This window comes from Rattus rattus, chromosome 13, assembly GCF_011064425.1.
Source record: "Rattus rattus isolate New Zealand chromosome 13, Rrattus_CSIRO_v1, whole genome shotgun sequence".
Taxonomy (NCBI): Eukaryota; Metazoa; Chordata; class Mammalia; order Rodentia; family Muridae; genus Rattus; species Rattus rattus.
The window spans coordinates 4,205,252-4,228,211 of NC_046166.1; the positions used below are offsets into that span (position 1 = coordinate 4,205,252).

At 45.7% G+C, this 22,960-nt stretch overlaps 1 protein-coding gene across 14 annotated transcripts in view; it reads left to right on the forward strand.

Annotated features, from left to right (window-relative positions):
• Positions 1 to 22,090, forward strand: part of Erc2 (ELKS/RAB6-interacting/CAST family member 2) — an 883,982-nt gene extending 861,892 nt beyond the window's left edge. For 13 of the 14 annotated variants that reach the window (XM_032918652.1, XM_032918651.1, XM_032918654.1 and 10 more), the window contains one exon: positions 21,055 to 22,090. In XM_032918652.1, coding sequence (XP_032774543.1) covers positions 21,055 to 21,429 — 375 coding nt within the window. In that variant the 3' untranslated portion in view covers positions 21,430 to 22,090. The remainder of the gene's footprint in view (positions 1 to 21,054) is intronic. The other variant, XR_004389747.1, reaches the window with a different exon arrangement.
• Positions 22,091 to 22,960: the final 870 nt, after the last annotated feature.

Here is a 22,960-nt window from a genome sequence, read left to right on the forward strand (position 1 = left end):
CTCTCTCTCTCTCTCTCTCTCTCTCTCTCTCTCTCTCTCTCTCTCTCTCTCTCTCTCTCTCTCTCTCTCTCTCTCCCTCCGTCCCTCCCTCTCCTCCCTCTGCCCTTTCTCCTTCCTCCCTCTCCCTCTCTTCCCTCTGCCTATGCCTCTCTATCAAGGCAAACATCTCATCATCAAAGGAACACTGGTCAGGGACTCGGGAAAAATCAGAGACAGGATCGAGTCAGAAAAGTAGCATAATGAAGTTCCCTGAGCACAGACTTCAAAAGGTCAGTCGGGCTCTGGAGCCTCAAGTGATGACCTCACAATCAAACTATTCCTTCAGTGTGCCCTTCTGATCCAAATTGTGCACACGTGCGCGCCAGAAAGGTGTTCTGGTTCGAGGAAAGCCCGTTCCACCTCCAGGTGCCGCCGGCAGCACTTGGGTTTCAGAACTCTCCTCCCACTTGAATTTGATTTTCCAGAGAGGATGAGCCAAGTTCCTGTGAGAAGTGCTGTTTCCAGCATCCTTTCTTCCTGGTTCCCCTGGAGTTGGGGCCCCGCATCCGATGAGGGGAGATAGACAGTGTGGTTTTCAATGGCAATTATCCTGAAGGCCTTTGCTCCTCAAATGGAGACAAACTTCTTGAATTTTTTTTTCCACTAGGCTCTGACTGCAAGGAGATAAACCAAGGGAGAGATGGAGCTGTTCTAACATGTGCATGACTCTTAGGAAGCACCTGTGTCTTCCTCCAGGCCCAGAGCACTGGAGCTTGCAGAAACCCAGAAGACCAGGTTGGGTGTTTAGAACCACACAGCAGGCCACAGCCTAATGTGGGTTGTCAACCTCTTTTATTTTATAAGCTTGTACGGCACTTGTTCACAACATGGCTAGGGCTCCTTTCATGCTGCCATGGCCGAACAGAGACTCTTAGGTCTGCAGAAACGGGAGTGATGACTTTCTGGCCCTTTATTAGCTTGCTGAGTTCTGGTTTGTAGCATAAACCTGTAAGTCTCTTCCTAGACTAGCTCATCCTCTTCTAGTCTCATCCTTGACTAGCTGGCTTTGGATCCACTTAGCTGGCAGAGGCAGAGCAGGGTGTTAGTCGGAGGAAAAGCATACTCCTGTTGATGCAGTAATTCCTGGAGTGGAGTGCCTGCAGGGGGATGATGGTCTCTTCACCTAGAAACTCATAGGCTCAGGCAACTCCTGAAGAGAAGATGCTACTACAGGCAAATCATCGCTGTCGTTTAAAGCAGGACTCCTTTCATCTAAGACAGCCTAGGCCTGACTTTACAAAAAAAGGAAACTGAGGCCCAATGGAGAGAAAGTGCTCCTTCCAGACCACACAATGAGCTCATAGCCATATCAGCATGAACTCAGGCCTTCAGGGCCAGGGCACTTGAATCATAATAGGCAGCCAAGTTGTATGCAGTCAGTGGCCTTGGCACCCATTGGGGAGGCAAGGGTGACTCAGCAGTTTTGCCCTCTAAAGAGCATGTTCCTTGTTGGTTCTTAAGTACAGCTGATTGTGAGTGATTATTCACATAAATTACACCTGTCGCTCCCCTGTACCATGCCAGGCCTGGGTAACACGATCTCCTTGAAAGAGGAACCTGTTTTGTTTTTCAAAGGGTGATTATAAATTAGATATGAATGCAGGCTTAAGAGCCTGGCAGACATTCTACCGAGGAATCTTTTATCTTCTGTATATTTGCTGAGCAACCTTTGCAGAAGTTAGTCAGGGCCACTCCTGGAACTGGAACCCAACCTTAAGGCTTAAGAGTTCTAAGATATTTGAGCCAGGGCTACGCAGAGAAAATATAATAAGCCCAATTTTCTTTCCTTGAGGACTTCCCATAAGCCCCAACTGACTTACTGTTTAAGGAGTCAAAACATGAATTATGCTACAAAGACAAGCTAGCAGCTCAGTGGAGGTCCACTCACATGTCATAGCAAGATGCAAGGATATCTGGGGTCCAGAACACAGGCCAGCTAGAGTTTCCTCCTGTTTTCAAGAATGAAATGTTTGTGGCTGATGTGATCTGGCAGAGACAGAAAGAGGAAAAAAAAGCCAGAGAATCCAAATGTATAATTGAAGGGTAGACATGCCTTGATTGTAAAGGAGATAGGATCCTGCTGGCTCAGGCCCAGGAACTCCCACCTTCTGGTCGACCTCATCATGCAGACACCAGGCTTATAGACTTCAAAGATCATCTCTGGCTTCTGCTCCGTGCATATGACTCCCTTACTGCAAGTGTAGCCTCTCCAAGATTCACTTCTCTCATCTCTTAACCAAAAGCAGCAGTTCTCAGCAGGCTCTGTCTCATCTCCACTCCAGCCACCAGGGACACGTAATAAGACCTGGAGACATTTTTGGTAATTATAGCAGGGTGATATCTATGTGGTTAGAGACATTGTTAAATACCTGCCGTTCACAGACGGTCCCTTACTGTACAAAGAATTATAAGGCAGAACCAGGAAGTTGGCTCAACAGATAAGGTGGCTTACTGCTAAGCCAGGGGACCAGAGTTCAATCCCTGGGACCCCATGAAAGGAGAGGATCAACCTTCACACTAACCTTCACACTATCTGGTGGTGGCCCATACACTCCTCCTACACACACACACACACACACACACACACACACACACACACACACAGAGAGAGAGAGAGAGAGAGAGAGAGAAATGTAAATGTAAAAACTTAAAAAGAATTATCAAACGAAGAACTCTCATCTGTCCTCCAAATCAGAAATACTGAGGCTGAGAACCCTACCTGGCTACAAGGACCCAGACTTGGTTCATTATCGTATGTGTGCTATATAGTACCAAGTCTGCGCTATATAGTACCAAGTCTGCACTATATAGTACCAAGTCTGCATGTTATACACTAAACGAACATCTGTGGGGCAAATAGCACATGATGGTGACTAGGTGAGTAACTGAATTTTACACAGCCACTTACACAAAGTACTAAGATCTCTTTCGTCAAATGAACTACATGTGTCCAATGCCTAGCACTGTGCTAAGCACACAGTAGGACTCAGAATCGTAGCTCAGAGCCATGCCAGGAAATTCACCTGACTTTGCTTCATGCTTGTTTTAAATAAGAATTCCCTTGTTTTCATCTTTTGCCAAGATAATAGGCAGTCTGTGCAGGCAAAAAGCCCAGTGGGGCTTTTACAAATATTGGTTTACAAAGAATCCGTTTCATCTTGTGTTTTTCAAATAGGTAAGCCAAGGGCCACTTGCTTGTGCCTTCATTTCCTTTCCTCTGGCAGACTTCTCCTAGGCAGGGTTTTGTTTCTCTAAAATTATTGTTTCATTGTTTTGTTGTTCTGAAGAAACCTGTTGGTTAATATTAATGCATTTTTATCTTGGGCCACTTCCTTCCGGTTCTTTTTTGTCCCCAATCTGCCATAACTTTGTGCAGCATCCTTTCTAATATCCCAACTGCTGACGGGACCCTTTCATGTCCATATTACCCTCGAGCCTCAGGAAGTCTGTGGGCGGGCGAGTGAGCTATCATCTCCATTTGACAGATAAGGAAACTGAGGCTCAGCAAAATAATTTCCAGAGTGTTGAGTCAGAAGCTTCTGGCTGTGCCTTATGTGCTTCCTAGATTTTGGAAAGTTTAGGGATGGGGGTGGGGGGGCGGTCAAAGAAAGGCTTTCCAAAACCCAGCAGGAAGTAATGCCCTCTAGATTTTCTCCAGAGCCTCAAAATCATTTGCAATTGAATCTATTCTGAAGCCACTTAGGGAAGGTTTTATATTCTGTAGTGAGTTCAAGGGGAGATCCCTGGCTGGAGTCTTATTCTTTTTCTAATCATTGCGTCCTTCCATAGCTTTCAACATCAGATTCTCTCATCAGAATTGAAGGTGACACAGTATTGTCACAGTGACCAATAAAGATCAGAGAAACAAATGGGGTTGTTGAGCTGGGTCCCTATGAGAATTTATCTACCCTACCACTCCTTCCCTTTTCTTCCCCAACTCCCAAGTCTAGAGTTGGCAAATTGGCACTTTTATTCTGAGATGGTAGCGCATGACTTCATGATAGAAACAAACATATTATAGGCTTGTATTTTTTAAGGCTCTCTTACTCTCAAACCATCCATGAAAGTCATTAACATGTTCAGTGTTTGCTACTGCTTTCAAGTGCTCTGTGTGTTAACTAGATTTTTCTGTTTGTCTCACATATAAGGCTCTTGAAGCCCAGAAAAGGCCAGATTTTGGTTCAAGGTTATACAGCTAACCATCAGCAAGGACCAGACAAAGCTCACCCTCTATTGTGTTAAACCACACAAAGACATTTAATGTTCACATAATAAGCAAGAACAGTACTGCCTGGAGACACCACATCCAGGATAGGAACCATGGTGACCAAAATCTCTTCCTCCTGGGAGGTATAGTGACATGTGTGCTCTTACTGACCCCAAGTACTTCAGCTGTATCAGCTAATGTCCCTGGGAAGAGGATGACCTTACTGCTTCCAGCTGGGAACAGCTGATCAGCACCAAGGGAGGCCAGGGAGGTTCCAACTGCACCCCACAGCAGTACAAGTACCTCAATTGTGTGCCCAGCTTCCCTGAAGACTGTGTCCTGGGCTGTCCGCTCAAGCTTCATGCATTGCTGCTTGCCAGAATCCACTGTGTGGGATACTGTCCCGTTGGCTTATCTTCAGGGGTTTCCTAGGGACAAGGGTACTTCATGGTTTAGAGACCACACGGGCAGATATCTTAAGACAAACCTGTTGGAGCTTTCATATCGCAAACACAACAGCTGCCTGTAACAAATATTGACTTTGGGTGCAAATTCTCTCACAGATGGCTACTCTTGAGAGAGCTCTGATCCAGGCCTCTGAGCCCATGCTGTGTAGCTGGGTAACTGTTGGAGCAAGTGTGCGGTGTGGAGCAAGGGGACTCCCAAAGGACCCTTAGCCACAGGGATTCCAGCAACACCGGCATCTAAGTACCTTGAAGTTTCAGTCTTGTTGGGGCAGAGTAACAAGGCCCCATGGACCTCCATGGAGGCTTTCTAGAGCTCTCATTACATCATACTATAGGCCACATGGCTTCACATGTCCATCCTTCTTCACTTTCCTGTTGCTGAGATGAATACCATGACCAAAAGCCACTTGGGGAGGAAAGGGTTATGTGGCTTACAAGGTCATTATCTAGAGAACTGAAGTAGGGTAGCTGCTTATTAGCTCCATCTCTTGGTTGGCTCAGCTGCCATTTTTATATAGCCCTGTCCTGTACAGGTTTGCTACAGCTCACAGTGGGCTAGGCCTGCCTACAAATTACCAATCAAGAGGATGCCCCTTAGACATGCTCACAGGCCAATCTCATTCCCTCCTTCCCAGGTATATCTATGTTTGTGTCAGTTAACAAAATCTAACTGGCACACAAAATGCCAAAATATTTGTTCTCATGTATCTGCCAGGACGAGTCCAATATCGAGGTGCAAGCATAGCTATGCTTTCTTTGAAGGCTCTGGAGGAAGACCCTTCCTGGAACCCTTTAGTGTTCCCTGCCTAGCACGTGCCTCATTCCAGTTGGGCTCACCACTTGGTGTGGCAGGAATCCTGTGTCATATGTGTTCATATTCCCTCTCCCTTCTTACCTGCCTCAGTTGTTTAAGATTTGTCCTAATCCAGCATGACAGTATGGAATGACCTCTGTCTATATATTCTTATTTCTAAATAATGTCACAAGCATAGATTCATGGTCAGCAAAGATCAATGCCTATCGAATTAGATAATCAACTGGATGAAGAAACCAGTGAATGAGAGAGTCAGCAGAAAATAAGAAGAGATGTACCACCACCGCTCAAAGGAGGCCGTGCTGGAATACTAGAATGTACTGAAAAGACTTGAAGTGTGTTGTTTGTCCCCTAGGGAGAAGCTATTTAACCTCCTAGTTCTTTGATTCAATCTCTATAGGCCTAGGTAGACCATATAAAAAGCATACATTTTTCCACTTCTCAGTGGTATCCCTATGCCCTAAAGGAAGCATCTGACCTCCATAGTGCAGCCAAAAGGCCCCGTGTGGACTTGCTTTGGTTGCCTCTTCACCTGGTCTACCACATCAGTGAGAAGACTCCCCTGCCTAGCTGTCTCTGGTCCTGCCATCACCGGATCATCGTCATCCGTGTTGCGTCTGGCCTTCCTTTCTTTCGTCGGGGCCCCAGCTCATTAACTCTTCCATCTCAGCCTAGGCATTTGGCGAGAGTCTTTTCTGACTATAGCACCCCATTTCGGCGGCACCCGTCTCTGTGCCCACCCATCCAGTTAGCTCATATTTCATGCAATATGACAGTTTCTTGTATATTCCTCTTTGGACCCAATTTCTGCAAGCCTGGACTCTTAGGGGCTATGTATTACTGACTCCCTAGTCCTGCTTCATGGCCGGAAAAAGAAATATCCACCGTATTGATTAATCACTTGGATCTACATGGGAAGGGAAGGGAGGCAGGGCAATTTTGAAAGTAGAAAGCAAAAATAACAACTGTCTTCCTAATCTTGTGGAAACTGGGGATGTTTCTGCTTCTCTATTAAAGCTCCTTACTACCCAGCTCAACCAGTGACACCCTCCTTGAAACACTGTTCAGAGATGGTCCAGGCAATAGGGCTTGGCTGGAATTGAGGGGTTAGCCAGTAAGGCCAGAAAAGTCTTATTTCCCATCAGGCATGTCTATGGTCCACACCGAAGACCATGAGGCATAGCTTGTGGCCTCCTTCTGAGTTTTCAGCTCCATCTCCTTCTTAAAGACTGAGAAAGTGGGCCACCTCACCTAAGACCTTGTGCTTTGGTGCGATTCGTTTGAGTGATGGAATGCCTTACCCACTAAAGAATTAAAAGCTGTAATCCCCCTCTCTTTTTCCATTGTGTTTAGCCAAAACAAGCTGTAAAATAAAATAAAATATATCATTTTGTTGAAACCTTTCCCAAGTGAGTCAGTGAGCTAGTTCCAGCTTACAACTAAAACTGGAGACGAACCTTCCAGAAACTTAGGACAACTGCTCCTTCTTGTGGCTTAAATGTCTACGTATAATTAAGATTTCTTCCTGAGGCATCTCTTTTGTACCTGGCACGGACATATCCTTGAAGGTTTACCTAACAGCTGGAGCCATGATCCCACCCCCACCCCCACCCCCCGAATCTTTGTGAAGCCAAGTGGCCCGTGCCAACAGAAAGAACCCAGGAGAAATCAGAAGGCTGCCAACAGAGCTGTCTGCTGGAGTGCCCCAGGTGGGAGGCACATAATTTACTGTTGGAAGGAAGCCTGTGCTTCCTCTGCCCCTGTCCCTCCTGGCTCCTCTATCCTGTGCACACTTTCATGAAGGTGACCAGGTTCACGAGCAGGCCATAGATATCCTAAGTGTGAAGACCCCCAGGAAGACGTTTTCTATATTCTGCTCACGCTGGTCCATATGATTAGTACAGAGGCAAAGGTTATAAGGATTGCTGCTAATTGGGCTTATAATGCCAGCAGGAGGCTATATGTAAGCAGGTATATTAGTCACTTGTCTCATTGCTATGACAAAATGTCTGACTATATGCACATAAAGGGAAGGAAGATAATATTGGCTTACAGTTTGAAAAATACAAGTCCATCATGGAGGGTAAGGCAGGTGTGGGAGGCAGCTGGCCACACTGCATCAGGGTCAGGAAGCAGTGAGCATTGGACTCTGGTGCTCAGCTCCCTCTTTTTTTTTTTTTTTTTTTTAATGCAATCCTGAACTGCAGCCCATGGAACAGACTCGCCATATTAAGAGCATGCCTTCCCATTGCAGTTAATCCTTCATAGGCGTGCTCAGAGACTTGCCTCCATGGTGACTCTAGAATCTGTCAGATGGACAGTATTAGCTGTGCTAGAAGTATTTATTTGTTTATCTTCTCACCCAAACTAGGAGGGGGAAGAGGTAACAAGAGGTGCATAGACAGAGTTGGACGCTGTGTCACATTGGCACATTTAAGGACCAGAGCAACAGCAAACTCTCCAGGTCAGACTATTGAAAACCATCACACTCAGCATTAAGAAGACCTGGACAAGCAGTCAGCAAACAGTTGTTATCACCAACGGACTCAACTTTCTTAGTCCATTCTCTGTAGGTACATTAGAAGCACTGCAGGGAGTGACACACACCCAGCCTGTCTCCAGGAAGGCCACCTTGGGCAGGCAGCCATCAGCCAAATGATAACAGATATGTGGGGTCTTTCCCCCCTGTAAACCAGGAGTTGCTGGGCAAACATTGGGAAGGGAGTGCTAGGAAAGGGTTTGGCAGAGAACAGGAGTCACAGTGAAGGAAAGGTTTTGAAGAAATGGCACTAAAGCCTACCTTTATGGATAAGAAGAGAGTAGCCAGGTAAAGGGCCAGGGCCACAGCGCTGAAGACTGAAGGAACTGTGTGCAAAGATCCAGTGGGCCCCCTGTTCCTTGACTGGTGCCCAAGTAGAGGATTGATGCATCTATTGGGGTGGGAGTACTTCCTACTCTCAGGTCTGGCTTTGAAGGAAAGGGCTGCTGGAGGACTTCAGCATCCAGCTGCACTGGACAGCAAGGGCTGTAAGGTTACTTGTAAGAATTGCTGGTGTCAGGCAACCACTCTGCCAGGCTTCATTCCCTTAGTCTCTGGATGATTTCCATCCTAGATGCTGAGCCTGTCTTAGAAGAATAACATCAAGCCCTTGCCCACCAGGGTATTAGAACTTAATAAGGAACCTTATAGCCAGTTCGTGTATTATGAATATACATCCTCCTCCTCTTTGCTCTTCAAAGTGACCAACGAGAAGCGCTGTGTAGAAATTCCCTCTTAGAAAACCTCCAAATCTAAGTGTCAAACATTTGTGATAACAGGAAGCCCCATACCATTGAGAGAAATGGCCCATGCAAGAGGCCCCTTGTTAATGTGCCCTCATTATACTTGGAGCCTTGAAATCCCGGGGACAATTCTAGAGTTCACTTAGATTCCAGACCTGAAGTAGAGATGGGAGATGGAAGGCTGCAGCCCTGGGTCTCTGCATTTCTTGTGCAGACCATCAAGGTCAGACATTGTCACAGGACTTAAACATAAATTCAAGCCAGAGAGCATGCCTGCTTTTTGACACTATGAGACTGTGACTGGCCTTAGAGTCCCTCTGAAATAACCTCTGCCTTCATCACACTCCTCATTCTTCTGTGTGTGGTGGGGCCCCATTGTTTTCCTTCTCAGCGGCCCACTGGGCAGTGGGTCCCTGTATGAAGAAAGTCTGTGCATGTAAGGATTTTCAGAGATGTGTGGAACTACCAGTTTCTTTGTGCATTTCATACAATGTGGTCGCCTATGGAAATCACAGAGTGGGTAAAACAGAAACCCTACTGTGGAGCTCATAGACTTGGGGATATTATTTCTTGCTCCTATCCATGCCTGTAGCACAAGATCAGGGACACTGCAAAATGTGAAGGGATAGGAGAGCAAGACAGGATTCTGCATAAGAGGTGGAAGAGAAGGAGTAATCCAGCAGCAGACATCCTGGACATAGCTGAGGGAGGTTCTAGAATGGAACAAGTCAAGCTTTGGAGCTACACTTCATCTTTAAAGGCAGACCCTCCCTTGGTAATCTTTTCAGCATTCTACCCCTTCAAAGATCCCTTGGACCCCGAAGCCCCTGGGCAGCCGGAAGACATGTGGATATCCCATCAATTGTGTGGAAGCAATACATTGGAGTGCTCCAGATAGTTCATCCAATCCTGGGATGATAAACGATCAATCGTTGCATTCCTCCTAAATGAAATTAAGATGTTAAGATATATTGCTCGGGGCTTCTGCATGGGATTTCAAGAGTTGACTTTCCAACAGAAAATGTATTGCTTCGGACTCTCTGGGAAAGGGAGACACAGGATCTATGCTAAGGTAAAAAGATTTGACAGTTTGGAAGAGTGCTTCGGACATGTTCATTTTTTTCATATTTAAAAGTGATTTATCATCCAGGATACCATGAAGTCAGAAGACTGTAATGCAGAGTCCTGTGGGAAAAGGCAGGGACCTATGCCTTGATCCATCCTCTACAGCAGAGGCTTTTAATGGATGCTCTAGGTGACCTCTGACACTAAGACTACTTACTGACTGAAATCTGCCTGAAAGCAGCATCCAGGCAAACCCCCTGGAAACAGAAATTCACAGTACTTGTCGGTCAACACCATATGAAAACAGGACTCAGGTGCTTCTAGTTCTCACGTGGAAGGATCAAAGACTTATCTTCTCCTTGAAAACCCTTCCAACCTTCCTTGCAGATCAGTTCAGAGGCTGGGGATACTACGTTATGCCAGGGGAGGGAGGAGGCCATGACTAGGAGCAATGCTCACAGCACCGTCCTACCACCTGTTAGCATTGCTTTTTCTGCATTGAGAGTGGGTAGGAGACAAACAATAGGGTACTGATATCGGTCTCTTCAGAGTGTAAGGGCTGCTAAAAATCAGGGTGAATACGTGGTTCAGCCTTGATACTTAGCACGACGTTAACTGCACAATCACATGTTCCCTATAATGGTTTGCATAAAGTAGTGGCTGGCATGCCTCTAAATGCAGATTGCATGACGCTGGAGCTGTTTTAGCATGGTTCCGTAAACGGATAGAGAAATGGGAGGACACCCACAGGCAAAAAGGAGAAAAGGAAAGGAAGGGGAAAGGTCATGGGTTAAGTTTTGTGCTTTTCATAAACACAGCTAATAGACAATATAAAATCCAGATTGAGTTTGCTTTTGTAGCTCATTCCAGAATACGCTTCACTTTTCAACTCTACACACCAGACGGAGATAGCATTTGTCCCATCCCTGTAATTGTTGAAGGTGAAGATTATTAGTGCTTAGAGAATACCTTTAAAGCCTGGACCCCTGGCTTGTTACTGCCCTGTATTTATTTCTCTTTCCCTTCCCACCTACCAAAGAGCTTCTCCTCCCCCAGGGAAGGCTACTTCCTTTTGTTGGAGGAAACTCTTGGTGGTTGCTTAGAAAACACAAAGCAATTTGCAGTAAATTGAAATCAAAGTCCAATTAATCAAATACAAAACTTCTATCTGTCAAAAGTGAGTCGTTTTTTAAGATGAATTTCACACCGGTGACAATGATGGCTGTGTTCACGGTGGTGGGATTGCCTGCCTTCAGCTGGCCGTCACTGGCGGCATGCACGAGCATTTAGAAATTAAACAGAACCAGATTGAACTTGCTGCATTAGCTGTTGCCACATTGGAACACTAATGGGCTTACTGACCACAACCTACTCAGACCAGAGGATGTCAACAGCCGAAGAACCAACTTCAGGGCTGGCTGTTTGTGCTCTGCTCGAGTTGTTAGGACTTCATGCTTTGTGACTAACTTGTTCTGCCATTTCGGCCTCTCCCCTGCTCTGTCTTAAAGATGGCAGCAGCTCTCCCAGACTCAGTCTGTATGGCCACTGGCCCCAGGTGAAATGTCTGACATGTAGTTCCAGTCCTCTGGGTCCCCTGCTTTCGCTAGTCACTTCTAACGTACATTCCGGAAATGACCCAACTCCAAGCAAACGCAAAGAACCTCTTGATTCCCTGCTCATCTGGAAAAGTGGAGTTCCTCCCCTACTCTTTTCCTCCAGCAAGGAAACATGCTATGCAGGGTTTGCACCTTCAAGGGTTTCCTTTGCATTGAAGCAAAGCCTTTCACTCTGTCTTAGAAGCAAGCTCAGACTTCTTCATCTCAGGACAGCTCAATCAAGTAAGTACAGGATTGCAAGATGTTGGTGATGAAGAGGTTAAATTGCTCAAAAGGCTGGATCTGTGGTTTCCTGCCCACACTTGCTCTGGCCTAAGGCAGTGCTTGGTAGTTTGGGGAGTGGGATAAGAAGGTCTTGCCTGGACCCAGGTGGCCAACAGGCAAACCATGTTATTAAGAAGCAGGGATAACAAAACCTTGATCTTCAAACAAGACCCCTAATTAGTCACTGGCCCAAGAGTAAATGGCATTCTACCTCAGCAAGGTGGGAAGGGCCCTCTCAGATCCCAGAAGCTAATTGCCATGAGTGGCTCCATGAGGATCCTGCTGGAAACACTTGTCATTTGAGCCACTTCTGGTGGGTAAACCTAAGCGATTAAACTGTTCCTTCATATTTTAAATTCTCCAAAATGCTTATCCAGCCCTTCTACTTCCTTGCTGAACATGACAACCATCTTTCTGTCTAGTTTAGGGGAAGGTCTCCCTTATGTACCTAAGACAAGCTCCCTTGTACAGGACTTAAAACATGTCCTGCTTTATTCTCTTCTGACTTTGAAAAACTCTATCTCAAGAAAAAGCCTGGCCTGGAGAGTGGGGATTTATCATGGAGTCTTTATGGAGAATTTATAGCGAGTCTTCCGCTTCAGAATCTGCTACGTATGCAGACATTACTGAGACGCTAAGAGGGGCCCTGATGCTGTCTCCTTATGGCTGTATATTTTTGTCAAGTTTGAAACCCTCTATTGTGTGTGTGTGTGTGTGTGTGTGTGTGTGTGTCCACATGTGTGTGTGCACACATTCTTTAAAAGGGGCTTCCCAAATGGCATGAACTTTGAAACACACAAAATGAAAGTGGGCTCTGCAGTATCCTTGTATTTCTTTTGGTCCATTTTGAATCTCATGTTCTTTCCTCTTTTGGAGATACATACCCTCTGCTGAGTCTTGTTACTTGGTCCCACTTGGCACTTGTAAATGGAAAAACAGCCTCATCCAGACCACACACAGACGTCTAGGTTTCCTCTCAGTGCACACTTGAACTGGGAGAATGCTTTAAGAGCTTGGGACCAGGAGATCCTGGATCTATCCTCTTCGAGGGCAGCACAGGTTATACCAAGCTCAGAGAGACCAAAAAGCCAAGCTGGAGCAGCCTGGGAGCTCTATGTATGTTAGGATCATATGTCAGTGTCTTATGAGATCTGGGGTCCTGGGGCTCTTTCTGGTTCTGGTCCTGTTACTCAGAAACAAGAGTAGAGTCAGACTTTCTTAAGTTTACCAAGTCTAACTTTTTAACTCAATTTTAAGACCCACAAGTAAACTTCAGTGGGTCCTGAAAAGACATTTCTTGTTAGCATCCTCTGCAAGCTATGTCATGGGGCCCGGGGTAGTAGCAGGACCCGTAACCATTTTCTCCTGAAGCTCAAGTTCGTGGCTGTTCTTGGCCAGCCAAGAACCATTGCTCAGCAGGAATGCCTTGGTTGTGAGTAGGCCGGGTGGGGCAGGAAGATGGCAGCTCTGTACACAGGCTTAGGATGTTTGCACATAGGATTCCATACTCGGTGATGAAAGCTTACGGTTTCTCCTCTATGGGTAACTTAATAGCTTCCTGCAACTAGGAGGGTGTGGAAGTACAGCCCCACCCAGACAGACTGCTCCAGGATTCCCAGGGACAGTTCCCTTCTCTCCGGAGCACAGGGGTTCCGTTTGCTGAATCAGCCCCTCATCTCCAATGTCATTGGCAGCACCCCTCCAAGACACCCAAAGCATTGTTTTGACCTGTGTGTTTTCCTGATCGGAGATGTTAGAAAACGCATGCCAAACTCCGGGTTATTTAAACGAGTTCAGAAAAGAAAGGCTCCCATCAGTTTTGACAACAAACAAAACTCGGTTTTGTTCTATCTGTTATGTTTAAAAGATTCCAGTTTCAAGCTGAACACAATGTGTGGTTATTCTGTCGGCAATTTATATAGCCACAGGGGCGCCACAGTTACACACTGCATACATCATTGTATTTTTGAAATGTACTTAATGAACTTTTTTTTTCTCTTCTAGTAACTACTTCATTGCCTTAAATGAATGCATTCCAATAGAATTTGTAACAAATGACCACTTTGTGTTTGCGTTAATGCCAAACACGTTTAACAAATTTTTAACAAGGAACCCTGGCAAAATGCCAAACTCCTAGAGGGACACTGGAGGAATGCTATAAATTTAAACTAGATTTTACCTTTTCACTTAGCTCAGCACGTGTCTTGGGTGCCTTTCTATCTCTGCACAGCGGCCTGTCTATCTCATGTCAGATCGCTGTATGTTTTCATTACGTTCGGTACTCGGGTGTTAGCTACTTCCAGGGACGTTTTAGGCTGGGCGGCCGCGTGCTAAATAACAAGAAGCGGTGCAGAAATAAATCTTTTCTTCTGCAAAATTCTTCGTATCTTCTACGGTGGGTCGGTAAGTGCACGTACGTACGTACGCACGTACGTCTCTACCGAAGTGTTTCTAGGTTTAAAGTCCACAGTCAGCCAATACCAAGGCTTCTCACCTGGGGCTCTCCGTGCTTTCCCTTGAGATACGTTACTAATATCTGCAGTCTTCTCGTCACCACGACTGGGAGTGCGATGTGTTATTGGTGTGTAGCTGAGAGAGGCCAGGGAGACTACAAGCCGCCCTCCATTGAGGTCAGTGCCCCCTTGCAAAGAAGTCACGAATGTCCAGAGTTTTGAGACTGGGGAGACCTGGGCTGCAGTCTTTCAAATGTGGGCAGCCTGAGACCCTGTTTTTTTAAGGAGAAAATAAATGACAACGAAGAAGTTCATTACAATTCAACCAGCGTGTTAAAGATTAGATGGAGCACCTCCCGCTGGTACTGAACTGGGGACTTTGGAGGTTTTCTTTTTCCTTCTCATCCAGTCTGCTTTTGTGAAGGAGGCAACTCAGTCCACAATACTCTGATCCCAAATGTAAACTGCGGTGGCACCAGAACTTGCTGGTGGCCAGTGAAGTATTGCACCCAGCATGACCATGTCAGGTGCTCTCTCCTGAGAGAAGGCCACTGCTGGATCTCAGGATCTCGGGCCCAAGGCAAGGCTGCTATGTGGCATGGTGCTGCCCACCTGATTTGGGAAATAAGGCCCCATATTGCGATGGCCCGGTATTTATCAACATGAGTAATAAGGAAGAGTTGGTTCCATTAAAATATTAAAATAAAGCCTTCTGACGTAACATGTGCACATATTCATAGATGTATAGATGTATTTAGAGACTGTTTACAGCAGAAAGATGTTACTTAAGTGCTACCACTGTTAGAGAGAGATTACACAAGCCGGAACGATAAGAGACAAAGACCAAGGTTTTAGAAATTCTGGCCGAAGAAGAAAAAAAAATTACCGAAGAGTCAAAAAGATATAGTTCAAAGGAGGGAATTTGACCCAAACACTCAGCACCCCTCAGCTCAGTTTCCTCGCAGGGAGGGGCTGCTACTCAAGCAAGTCAGTGTGTGGTACCTTGAGTCTTGTTTGAGATAATTAATTCAGAGATGCTGGAACAGGCAGCCTGCTCTGAACATGAGCCATTCATACTCCTGACCACAATAATAATTACAAAAATAAATCCTGAGGAGACCCAGACCCGTATGTGGCCATTCCAGGTACAGGTTGCATAGCCGTCTGAATCCCTTCATTTAAAATATGGGTGCGTCACACCCAGCAGGGAAGAGGGCAGAGATGAAATGCAGAATCCCTCTGCTGTGGCCTCCTGCAGCTCTGTCATCCGAACAGCTTCAAAATGGGGCTGGCAGGGTAGGCCCCACCCCCACCCTCGCGGCCCTCGGGGCTCTGAAGTGTTACTTTTTATTGCCCCGTGGAGCTGGAGGAGGCCACTCTCAAGGCAAAATGCTGCTTTCCACTCATATTTTTGAGTTATGGCTTCAAGGTGGTTTGCTCCTATCAAGAAAATTAAATGATTTAGCATAATTTGTTGCCACTTTGATCACAACAATAATAAATAAATCTTCATGAAGAAAACGAGAAACCCATTCCATCCCATTTTAAAAGATGTTAAGTCATAACACAGATGTAGTTATGGATATATATGCATGCAGAAACGGCTGTGCTGGGCTTTCCTGTGCACAGTGACTCAGAGGAGCTATTCTGTAGGATGCCCAAGGCCCGGAAGGAACCCTCTCCTCTGCCTTGGTTAATTAGTCTATCATGGGTTGGCCTTTTATGCGGGCACCATGTGTAACATGTTACGGCATCCGTGGCTGTTGTGAATGGGTGTCTGTTTTTGTACCTGGGACGCACTGCACACATTTGGGACACACATGGAATGGAGTGGACGTTAACCCAGATGTCAAAAATAGCCTGCGTTTTACTACTGTTATTAAACAGTTTCCCCTTTAACCCCTCTGTGTTTACCAAAGACCCCTTTCTCCCAGCCTGTTTCTGCAAATCACTACCAAGAGGGCAGGGGAAGAAAGCTATAACCAGGCAGGTGTCTTTATTCCAAAGAAAAACAGTCTGAAGGCACATTTATAGCTGGCTGTCCTGGGGGTATCTCTCCTGGGCCAGAGTCTCCCTGCTGTGCCCCACTGTCCCCTTTCTCTCCTGCACCCTATGGAGAGTCAAGCCAAAGGCTGCTGTGCCACCAGACAGAGATTTTTTCTTCCCAAGTATTAGTATTTACATTCTAATACGATACCAGTTCTCCATTCTTCAGTTAAAAATGTCCCCCAAAAAGACAAAAAAAAAAATCTAATAGAGAAAAAATTTAAATACCTTCTATGATAAACATCAATAACATTGATACTTAATAATTCTGCTGTGGATACTCTTGCAAATGTCTGTATTTACTTCTGCTTGGGCGCAAAAATGAGGTCAAATTATATAAATGAGATGTCTTTTTTTTTTTCCAGTTTCACTAGAAATTTTAGGTATCTTCCCCCATCCCAGATCAGAGATATCTGCTTCCTGGTTGTCCATAATCAATGAATAAAATGTATACTTCCTGACCACAGAACCCAAAGATTGAAAACCTCCCTCCGTGTGTCAGTTTGTATGCCTGCATATGTCTGTCTCCCCATGAGAGTACAGGTTCAGCGAGCACGTGGGCTTGTCTGTGTTCCTTATCACCGCCACCAGCACCAGGCACCTCTGCAGGAGGTCCACAGAGACAGCGAGGACAGGGTCACCTCACGGTATGGTTGAGGGGAAGGCTTGCATTGTAGATATGAGGTCACAGTGCAGACAGAGGAGTGTAGAAGAGTCTGGAGCAGAAAGAGAAAGAAGTAGGCTAAATATGGCCAGCGTAATGGACTGGACCATGGTGGGTGGGTGGACGCTGGGGTGGGCCAGGTAAGGAGAGAGGAAGGGGGGAGAGGAGAAAGAGAAAGAGAGAGAGACAGTGAGAGAGACAGAGCAAAAAACAGCATGTGGCCCGAATAGCAGGGTTATATAGGGCTGAGAAGCTGCGGGGAGGCGGGAGCTCCAAGCTGGAGAACTCTGGGAAGTGGGGCGTGGCGAGGAGCCCGGATGCCAGCTTTGACTCTGTAACAGGTATTTGTGATGTTGAGAGAGTCTACCAGCGAGCGGTTTGGTATGCTAATGAGCAGCCTGACTGAAGTCTAGAAGGTCTCTTTGGCTTTGTGTATAGCTTCTCACCCAACCCAAGTCAAAGCAGCCTTTGAAGGACTTGAACGGAAGGCTCTTGGAGCAGTGGGCTCTAGGCTCCTGCAGCTTGCCTGAGGACTTCCCTTGCTTATGGTTCTAGGAGCGAGGTTCTTATTGCTTGCTGGCAGTCCGCTGTGCTGTGGAGAGGCTCAATACTTAAGACATCATCAGTTCTCAACCTCGGGGTCGCGACCCCTTTTAGGGGTCGAGCGACCCTTTCACAGGGGTCACATATCAGAGATCCTGCGTATTAGATAATTATATCGCAATTCATAACAGGAGCAAAATTACAGTTATGAAGTAGCAATGAGATAATTTTATGGTTTGTGGGGGGGGGGTCGCTGCATCATGAAGGACTGAAAAGGGTGGCGTCATCTGACAGGTTGAGAGCCACTCTTAAAGAAAGCTGTTGTTCCTCAGGCCTATGGCTCTTCTCTCAGCACAGAGAGGCCCCACGGCTTTCACAGGTGAGTTTCTCTTTCGTAAAGAAGACAGGAGAAAGAGATCTGCTAATGAAGGGCCCCTGTCCTGAAGCTACCTCTGTTTGGTCAAACTTCCTGAATATTATTTTAAAACAAACTGCTTAGTAGCCCTAATTGGGTTAAAGTAATCATGGTCTACTGTAGTTCACTCCAAAAAACCCAGGGGTTAGAATGGAATGGCTTGATTCCAGGGAGGCTGGATAGGGAAGAAAGTTCAGGGCTCTAATCTTAGCAAATCGCCCTGTTCCAGGCACTGCACAAGGCTCAGGGGATGCAGAATGAGCAAGAGCAGCCTGCCCTGCCCTGCCCTCACCAACTCACCATCTGGGCTATAGGTGTTCAATGGAAATGAATAGCGACCCTGATCGACAGCAATCCACGCTCACTGGAAGGCTGTTTCCTGGTACTCACGTGTTTAAAGTGATAAGAAGCAGGTAGAGTTAAGGGCAGTGGATTTTTCTTGGAATCAGTACATCCAAAGTATCTTGCCATGAAGACAGTATCTAAAATTGTTCTGGAGACAGCGTACGTTCTTTTTTGTTTTTTGTTTTCCCATATTAAATCTTCAAGATCTGGTATGCATTTCACACTTTAAGCGGGTCTCCGTTTGAATTAGACATGTTTTGAGCATTCAGTGGCCACATGAGGCCAGCAGTTGCCATATTGGGCAGGGCGAGTCTAGATAACTCATGGTAAGGGAATAGATTGCACACCATCTATGCGGAGAATGAGGGATCAATCCACTGGAGAAATGATCTAAGTGTATGTGGACAGTCAGAGAAGAGCAATGTCGTGATGCCAAAGGGCACCACATGGACTGACAGAAAGACAGAGCATAAGGGCAGACAGAACCTAGAGAAGACCCTGCCAGCCTAGCCAAGAGTCCACAGGGCCCCCATCTTGCCAAAGTGAAGCAGGGTTGCAAAGAGCTATGGATGAGGATGGCACAACAGAAAGAGCTGTGCGTCAGAGTGGCAATCGCCATGACAGTAGAACTGTCAGCTGCCCCAGAGCATGGAGCTGGGACTTGCAAGAGATTACTGGAGAGGTTAGGGCCAGTTACTTGGAGCATCCACGTGAGGGAGGATCACCCAAGTTGGGGATAGTCTTACAGTGGGTAGTGGCCTTGGCCACCCTTGCTGGAAGGCTGGGTCCCATTGTTTGAAGGTTTTAAAAGTACACTCTCACGTGTGTCTCAAGGAGTGGTGATCTCTATTTGTCACTGCTGGCAGTGTCCTGTCATTTGGTTTGATTTGGTTTACTTCCTGCAGACTCATCCAAGCCTCTTGGTGAATGGATTATTTTGTCAAAGGGTGGCAACACTTTAAAAAAAAATCATTTCATTTGCAAGCTAGACTTAACATGGTAGACTGTTAAACACAGTTCTCTGACTATATCCATGGGACTGGTTATTTCTGTTGTCTTTCCAATGAAAAATATTAAGAAGCATTGCAGGGCCTCAGAGATGTAGCCAGAAACGTAGTTGGCATAAGGGCTCTGAGGGGGTCCTCACTAAATGTGTTAACAGACTTGTTCTTTCCGTTGTCTACATCTTCATTGGCATTTTAAAATGTAAACCATCAGGGATGGTTTCATTATTAATTATCGTAATTAATAAATAACTGACATGTCCTGTTTACATTACAGAATTGATAAATATCAAATTAACATTAATTAAATCATTAAAATGTAATTTAATTATCTGTAAACAATTATTACCTTTCCCCAAGCAGAACACTGTGGTTGAGAGACCTGTGCTCTGCTCTGTGACCTGGTACCCAGCTGGAAACCTATCTCACAACTGAATAAACAATTGTTCTCTGCTACTTTATCTTGGAAAAGTATCAAGGACATTGGACATCAACCATAATCATTATTCACTTAGTTCCCCATCTGTAAAGAAAACAACCTGTGCGTTTTAATACTACCTCAGGTTTCCCTTTCTCTTCTCATTATACGGCCTTTTAATATATTGGTCAGCCCTTTAAAGGGATGATTAAGGAATGCTTAGCACACGAAAGAATGAGAGCTATGCAGAGCTCATGAAACAGAAAGCGTGCTCAGACTTACAATTTTCATACAAAGTTTGCAAAGACTTTATGTGCCAGAGTGAGTAATCTGATCTGCCCCAGAAACTCCCTAAATTTCTGGCTCTGCAAAAGTCATTTTTTATGTATGTGTTCTGATTCAAGTTTCTTAACCAGAATTACACCAGACTCCTCAAAGTATGAATTAACTGAGTTCCTCCAAGCCGAACGTTCCCTTGACACTGTTTAAGGATGCCCCAAAATCAATGCTTATCTGAGCAGACTAAGCAGGTGGGACCTGAGTATCAACTGCCAAATCAGACATATAGGATAGATATAAAAAGTGATGTGTAGTGCAAGCCATGGTGGGACACACTCGCAGTCCCAGCACTTGGGAAGCTGAGGCAACAGGATGGGGGATCATGAATTCAGAGTCAGCCCGGGCCATAGTGCAAGAGCCTGTCTCAAAAAGTAAAAATGAATCAAAAAGTGTGGATGCCTCTCTCTCTCTCTCTCTCTCTCTCTCTCTCTCTCTCTCTCTCTCTCTCTCTGTGTGTGTGTGTGTGTGTGTGTGAGTGTGTGAGTGTGTGTGTGTGTGTCTGCCTGGTGCATAACTACACTATGTCTGTACATCGGAAACACCCAGCATTCCAAGGGTGTCTGAATGGTAATGACACAGGTGAGCATGCGCAGAGAAGACAGTCGCAGCTGCAGCTTCTGTAGCCGTCTGATATATACCACCACATCTTGCTTGTCCACTCATTTGGTGACAGGCACTTTGGTCTGTTGTGCATAATGACACTTGGAGCGCTATGCCCGAGAGTCTGTTTGAGCTTAGAGTTTTGGGTTCCTTTGCTCGTGTACACATGAATGGAACTGCCAGCTCCAGCAGTCACCACATGCTTCACGGTTCTTTGAAATTGTTGCTGTCACATGTTTATAAGTGACGTTAAAGCTTTTGGCATACTGACTGCCTTTCGGATTCTAATCTCTCTGAGTTGAGTTTAAAAAGTAAAACTATAATCATTGTGGAAAACGTGACACACACAACCCCCCTCCCCAACCAGAGAGAGTGGCCGTGGCAGGGGTCGGGAGAGGGTAGGGGAAGCCCTGTGATGGCTGATATCACCACCAGTGTCTTTCCCTGTTAAATCACGTGCTTTCTCGTTGCAGCTGTCAGAAGGGTTGGCTAAACGGATAGCTCAGCACTGCAGCGATGTCCTGATAATCTATTGCAGCCTGGCTCTCTTCTTTGTCTACCAGTGGCTGCATTCAGCGGGTCGGAAAGGAAGGGAATTTTCGCTTTCACTTTCCTGCTCGATTCAGTTCTCCGAGACGGTCCCAATTGGGTGTACGGAAAAGACAGAGTATGAAGAAGGAGGAACAAACGACAGCCCCTTCATTTTCTGTCAAGGATTTGGACCTTTACGACGTGAGCGCTTCTGCAGAAAGCTGCTGAATAAGCATTTTTTCCTGTTGCTTTGCCTCTTGGATACACGGGCACTGCACGGGTGCAGAGTGCGGATTCAGCTTCCGGTGGACAGCTAGCCCCGTCTCCTACTGTCGTGCTGGTCAGTCTAAGTGGTCCTAACGCCTTAGATTATCAGACAATCTAAGCTTGCTGTGAGCGAGTGCTGCTGCCGGTGTTTGTATACCACGGTGCATGGAGTGTTTGACAAAGAAACCAAAAGACCAAAAATCGAGAGCCTTTACCCTCCTCCGTTTCTTTAATCTGTCGGTCAAGGAACCACATTGAACGGTATTATCAGTAGTTACCTCTGGGCCAGGTTGGAAGTGAAATCAATTTTTTTAAACCACTAATAACTTGCCAAGAAATCGCCTTATGAGAACATGGTGTGTGTCTCTGACAGTGCGTGGCACATCTAAATTGGTCATCCGTAATTTTATTGTCCTGCTCATGTACTGGAGAATGACAAAAGCCTGAGGCACCTGCATATCCACCCACATGCTCCTTGAACCCCTCGGCTGGGACACAACCTGGCCTCAGGCTCTTCTTGTTCTCCTACGTGCAGGTCTCATGACAAAGCTGAGGTTCATTCACGTTTCACCATCGAAATGCTGTGCAAGCAGTGTAAGCCTGGATCTTCTGTAAGTGAAGGGTCATTTCTCTCTCTCTCTCTCTCTCTCTCTCTCTCTCTCTCTCTCTCTCTCTCTTTTGTTTTTTTTTGTTTTTTTTTTTGGTTTTTTTTTTTTTTGTTATTTGTTTTTGTTTTAAGAAAATGTCTCCAACATGGATTCCAAAGCATTTTCAGCATCAAACATGGGAACATTGATGAATGAAGCGCAATCACAAAAGCTGTATGTCTGTAAATAGCATTATGCAACCTGTGTGGATACAGAGTCCTTATCTTAAAGCACATGCCAGGGAAAGAGACCGTGCTCCAAGGTCTTTTGCATACAGTGACAAGGTACTAAGGAGAATTCGCCTCCTGCTGCTTCCTCTGGAGATTAAAAAGCATTAGTCCTTACAACTTGGTAAAAACACACAACCGAGCCTGGTGAATGTGCTGCTCTTGTACTGACCTGATTTCTTGTCGACGGGAGAAACCCTCCCACCTGCATTTCTAAAGGACAAACAATGAATTTAAGCATGAGTGGCCTTAATAAATACCATTGTCTCTCTTTGCTGCTGTGGAAAGGGTTCTAAGCAGAAGTTGCTGAAATCTTACATCGAGTCTCATCATTATAAATTTCCAAAATATTGGTGCAATTAACTCTGGACCTCTCTCATGAGCCATAGAGATGTTTCAAAGACAAACCCCTTATTTGCTGGGGAAAGGAAACTGTACCCTGGGCTGCACCCTTTATTTCTGGTGCACCGGGGGTAATATATTCAAGCCGGTTTCTTGCTTTGGGCTTCATTCTTGTCAGTAAGTAGTGACCTGTGTAAAGCTCACGTGTTACATACATGATTCAAATACATTCATGTTTAAAAGGTTTGTCCTTTAACTCTCAAGAGGGTTTAGGCCTTTGCTACAGAAGGGAGCAGAGTTCTTTGCGAGTTCGTTTAGTACATTTTGGCCGAGGCTTGCAGTGGGATACCCAAGCCACAGACCAG